Source organism: Triticum aestivum, unplaced genomic scaffold (genome assembly GCF_018294505.1).
Source record: "Triticum aestivum cultivar Chinese Spring unplaced genomic scaffold, IWGSC CS RefSeq v2.1 scaffold3531, whole genome shotgun sequence".
Lineage (NCBI taxonomy): Eukaryota > Viridiplantae > Streptophyta > Magnoliopsida > Poales > Poaceae > Triticum > Triticum aestivum.
This window is the reverse complement of record NW_025228581.1, coordinates 21,418-26,890: the sequence shown is the minus strand read 5'-3', so window position 1 is coordinate 26,890 and position 5,473 is coordinate 21,418. Positions and strand designations below refer to the sequence as shown.

The following is a 5,473-nucleotide window of genomic DNA, read 5'->3' as shown; positions in this document are numbered from 1 at the left end:
TTCGGACATCGGAAGGGTTCCGAGTGATTCGGGTATTTTCGGGGGTACCGGGGAGTTACGGGAATACGAGGAAGAAGCAATGGGACTCATGGGCCAAATGGTGGAAGAGAGGAGGCAGGGCGCGCGGCCCCCTAGCCCAAACCGAATTGGACTAGGGGGCCGGCCCCCCTTTCCTACTCTTCCTCTCTCTCCTTCCTTCTCCTTCTCCTTCCCTTCCTTCCCCTCTCCTAGTTGGACTAGGAAAGGAGGGAGTCCTACTCCCGGTGGGAGTAGGACTCCTCCCTGGCACGCCCTCCCTTGGCCGGCCGCCCCTCCCCCTTGCTCCTTTATATACGGGGGCAAGGGGCACCCCATGACACACAAATTGATCTACGGATCGTTCCTTAGCCGTGTGCGGTGCCCCCCTCACCATATTCCACCTTGGTCATATCGTCGCGGAGTTTAGGCGAAGCCCTGCACCGGTAGAACATCATCATCGTCACCACGCCGTCGTGCTGACGGAACTCATCTCCGGAGCTTTGCTGGATCGGAGGCCGGAGATCGTCATCGAGCTGAACGTGTGCTGAACTTGGAGGTGCCGTACGTTCGGTGCTTGGATCGGTCGGATCGTGAAGACGTACGACTACATCAACCGCGTTGTGCTAACGCTTCCGCTTACGGTCTACGAGGGTACGTGGACAACACTCTCCCCTCTCGTTGCTATGCCATCACCATGATCTTGCGTGTGCGTAGGAAATTTTTTAAAATTACTACGTTCCCCAACAGGTACATGGTGAGCCCTTTCCCGAGGGAAAATCCTAATGATAGCTCATTGCGGCAAACTGTCGGCGCTTTGCACATGGCGAGCGACCGAGCGATGTGCGATGCTTTGGGCCGGCCCACTTACGTACATAGCTTAGAACTGTCCATCCCGGTTTTGTGAACCTTTTAGAAGCTTCCACGAACCGGGTATTTTTCATTTTTCTGGTTTTAAAAAAAATTCACTTTCTTGATTCTTTTTTTCGTTTTCTGTTTCTTTTTCATTTTTTTGTTTTCTTTTTTTGTTTCCTTTTCTTTTTCATGTTTATTTTTCTTTTCAGAACATGTTTGCAGTTTTACAAAATGTTTAGGATTTTTTATTTCTTTTTCTTTTTTAAAAAAAATGATAATTTAAAATTTTGTCCGTATTTCCAAAAAATGTTTAGTTTTCGAAAAAATATTCTCAAAATTCAAAAATTGTTCTCGATACACAAAAAAGTTCAAAACTTTCAAAATTCAGCAAATGTACCGGATTTTAATTTTTTTTTCATATATTCAAAAAATGTTTGCGCTTCCAAATTTGTTCGGGATTTTTAAAAATTGTTCTCCTTTCAAAATTTGTTCTCAAGTCAAAAAATGTTCGTGCTTTAAAAATAATGTTCACACTTCTAAATTTGTTCGGGATATTTCAAAATTGTTCTCCATTTCAAAATTTGTTCTCAAGATTCAAAAAATGTTCATGCTTTAAAAAAAGTGTTCGCACTTCCAAATTTGTTCAGGATTTTCAAAATTGTTCTCCTTTTCAAAATTTGCTCTATGATTTAAAATGTTCGTGCTTTAAAAAATAGTTCGCGCTTCCAAATTTGTTCTCAGGATTCAAAAATCGTTCATGTTTTAAAAAATGTCCATGTTTTCGAAAAATCTTTTGGAAATTCAAATTTTTTTCCTTTTCATATTTTTTCACATATTCAAAAAATGTTCACAAATTCAAGAAATTGTCTGCATGTTTAATTGTTTCACTAATTCAAAAAATTGTTCCTGTTTCCGAGAATTGTTCACATATTCCAAAAATACTGCAGTTTTGAATTGTTTTTCAAAAATTTAAAAAAGAGTCATGTTTTCGAAATCCATTGCCAAATTAAAAAAATGCTCGACTTTTTCTAAAATAGTTTTATTTTAAAAATGTTCTGTTTTCCAAAAAAATATTATTTTGAAAATATGTTTTGTGTTTATGAAAAGTAGTTCATAATTTAAATATATTCATGTATTCAATTTTTTGTTCCGGTTTTGTTTTAAAAAATTGAGTCCCCTAGCAATGTTTGCGTTTCAAAAAGAGTGTCTTTTAAAAAAAATTATGTTTCAAAATTTAAAATAAATTTTAATGTGCAACGGGTTATAGTTCATATACTCCAGGCTGCCATTGTAGTCACTAAATATTACTCCCTCCGTTAGGAATTACTTGTCGCAGAAATGGATGTATCTAGACGTATTTTTGTTCTAGATACATCTATTTTCGCGACAAGTAATTTCAAACGGAGGGAGTAGATAGTACAGTGGCCATTGACACGCTTCCCTATCCAGAGTACTCGAGTTCGATCCCTTGCCCACAAATTTTAATTTATGGAATGGGCTGAATTGGTTTTTATTTTTCGCTGCTGCGGCAGTTTATTTAAACTGCTCTGCCGCTGCTATTCTTTCAGAGTAGCTAGCCTGGCGCAGTGGCTAGAGCATCGCATGCCCCCTGTGCGTTGCGCGACCTGGCCGCAAAATGCGGCATATTTTTTTTTTTGAGTGGCAGCAAAATGCGGCATATAGGAGGTCACTTTCGGAAACGTGGTAAAGGGCCGTTGTTGAGAGAGAATTTTTGGCCCATGTGCTTCCAGGCCCACTCAGGTCTATCCCAAAACTGTGGCTAGGGTTAGCAAGAACGCAGGGGCGGCGGCTAAGCACGTGAAATTATAAGGGATGACGGGACCGGCCAGCTCTTGTCCTCCTTCAATCCCGATTTTCGGCCGACGGGTTCTACCGTGATGTTCGTTTCGGCGCTATCGTCCAGGTTACCCTCCCTTCTGTTCTCCTTTCCTATTGATTTTGCTATTAGTTAGGCCGGTGTAGATCTGCATCTGCATCTGCTCTCGTTTTATAAATTTCAATCATTCTTTTCATAGGATACATTTTTTCAAATTCGATTATAGCTTAGCAAAATGATTTGTTTTTCCTGGTCCTTATTCGACTCGTTTGTGGTTTGTTTTGTCATTATTAGGAGTCGAGGTTCCTTTGGATACAAATTCCGAGTCGGGTCGGATTAGTAGGCACTCTTATCTGACCACTATATATGCCTATGAATACGCAGGGCACGGCCAATTCATGTTGACCGGAAACAACGATATGAAGCCGCCGATTCCTAAACGACCCCGGCGGATGGCTATGTCGCCGGAATCAGCACCTTTAGCCTCCGGCAGTAGCAGCTTCATCCCAGATGATATAATCTTCTTTCAGATACTCGTACTTCTTCCTGTGAAGTCCCTTGTGCGCTTCCAAACCGTCTGCAAGTCATGGCGCACCACATTAACCAGCATCAGTTTCGTGCGCTGGCACCTGGAGCTTTCCAAGCGAACAAGGTCGACCATGGTCCTCGTGCCACGCAAGTATCAGGAGGACCGACGGAAGGCGTGTTCTAGATTACTCAGTATCTTCAGCTTCCAGCCAGGGGAAAGCAAGTGTGCGGAGCTTATCTTCCGAAAGGAATTTCATCCCTATGGGATCCCTGTGTTCAGCATTCCTCTCCATTGTGATGGCCTGATATTGATCCCTTGCATAATGGGGAAAATTTTCATCTGCAACCCGGCCACTAGAGAGTTTGTTGAGTTGCCACCTGGAAGCCCAAGTGTTCTCTTTGAGCACAGGGTCGCCTTTGGCTTTGATCCTTGGAGTGGTACCTACAAGGTGGCGAGGCACTTCATCCGCTCGTACAGAGATACTCTGCAAATAGATGGGGAAGGAGGCACCACTAGAGAATACAGCAGTGGACATGAGATCTTAACATTCGGTGGTGACAACAAAGAAGAAGCTTGGGTATGGAAGGCCACTGTGGATCCACCATACCCTATCAAGGCCAGGACTCCAATTTGTCTCCCAGGGGTCTTCTTTTGGAGTGCTCTCAAGTCCATGGCACATGGCAAGGTTATCTCGAATGTCATCCTTCGATTTAGTTTACTTGATGAAACATTTACGGTGCACCCTAACCCTCCATGTAGTGATCATCTAGGCAAGAATGATGCACTATCTGCACTAGGTGGAAAGTTATGCTATATCCACTCTCCCACTCCGTGGGAGATTGCCATTTGGTTAGCGGAAGATGGGCCAAATCTGACTTGGTCACTATGCCGCCGTGTCAGTCTGCCGATACCAAGAAATCTTCTTGCCTTTGCATGTGCGTCAACTGACCCGGACAAGATATTCCTCTCCATTGATGCGCGCTACCTTCTCAGGTGTGACCTCCATGATGAATCTCTTGAAGAAATAATCAACATGCGCGACATGTTGTATGATCTCCGGAACGGCAGAAAATTCACCATTGGTTCACTCCTTGTTGCCCACTATATGGTGCCATTTGTGGAATCACTGTTGCGCATCAGATCTTCATAGCAACAAGCCATCATATCGTATGTGATGTGATCTAATAAATGTTGTCCAATTTCTTGTGTGCAAGTGTTGCAATCAAAATTCTGCATTAATACATATTTGTTTTTGTATTGTTCTTACCTACTCCTTCCAATGCTTTTCGTTATAAGTTAATATTGTCCAGCACAAATTTTGCATGATTCAGTACAATTGTGTATTTCCTTTTTTTTAAATAGCACTCAAGCCTTGCTGATCAAGTATGTGTTGATGTAGCATGAAACTTTCAGATATTGTACCTGACTAGCAAGTTGTCCGTGCGTTGCAACGGAACAAATGTTGTGATCTTCGATGATGAAGATGGTAGAGATCAAGCATAACAGAATATTTAAAAATGATAAAAATACATGAAAGAGTGGACATTTAAACTTCATATATAAGATGTGTTACATGAATTAAAATGAAAACATAGCTCACTTCTGCAAATCTGTTAACGTCTTCTTTCACAATGTATAACACAACTTACAAATTGTTCCACTAATATGATAAAGCCAACGGTCAATTAAACAATTCAGCTCATTGAGCAAAATGGACAAAAGGAAAATGAATAGATCAACATTAGTGAACCGGAAGTTCTGACAATACCTACATTAATTAGAGAATTAAACCATACATGCATTTCTCACAGCCATACACTTAAAAAACTTGACCATATTGTAATATTGTAATCAATCATGTACAACTGTTTCACACCAATTGTTTATTTTAATGCCCTCCCCTGTCTTTGGATGAATCAAGAAAGGACAGTTGCTTAACCATGTCCAGCAGCCTTTTTATTAAGGTGAACCCCTTCTACCAACACCACAAGGATTTCTTATCTTTCGATCATGAGAAGGAAGATTAATCGAATCCCTCTTCTGCCTTCAATGAGCAACAACCGAACGTGTAGTAGGCTCTGAACTGAAATTCAACTTCATGGACCAGCTTTTGCCTTTTCCTCTGCTCTTACCTCTCCAAATTTTAAAAAAGAACTAAAAAAGTACTTCTCCCGTGCCACAATATGAGACGTCTTATATTGTCGGACAGAGGGAGTACCTCATAAGATTCCTTAACC

General features: G+C 41.5%; 1 protein-coding gene across 3 annotated transcripts; it reads left to right on the top strand.

Annotated features, from left to right (window-relative positions):
• Nucleotides 1-2,596: 2,596 nt before the first annotated feature.
• On the top strand, nt 2,597-4,502 carry LOC123174365 (putative F-box protein At2g02030). Of its 3 annotated transcripts, none has more exons than XM_044590042.1 (3): nt 2,597-2,794; nt 3,092-3,921; nt 4,007-4,502. In XM_044590042.1, exons 2-3 carry the CDS (start codon nt 3,106-3,108, stop codon nt 4,031-4,033), a joined length of 843 nt encoding a protein of 280 aa, XP_044445977.1. In that variant the 5' UTR covers nt 2,597-2,794; nt 3,092-3,105; the 3' UTR covers nt 4,034-4,502. The 3 variants fall into 3 exon arrangements, with proteins under 3 accessions (XP_044445977.1, XP_044445978.1, XP_044445976.1); XM_044590043.1 differs by having other exon boundaries at nt 3,996-4,189; XM_044590041.1 differs by having other exon boundaries at nt 3,092-4,502.
• The last annotated feature ends 971 nt before the right edge of the window (nt 4,503-5,473 follow it).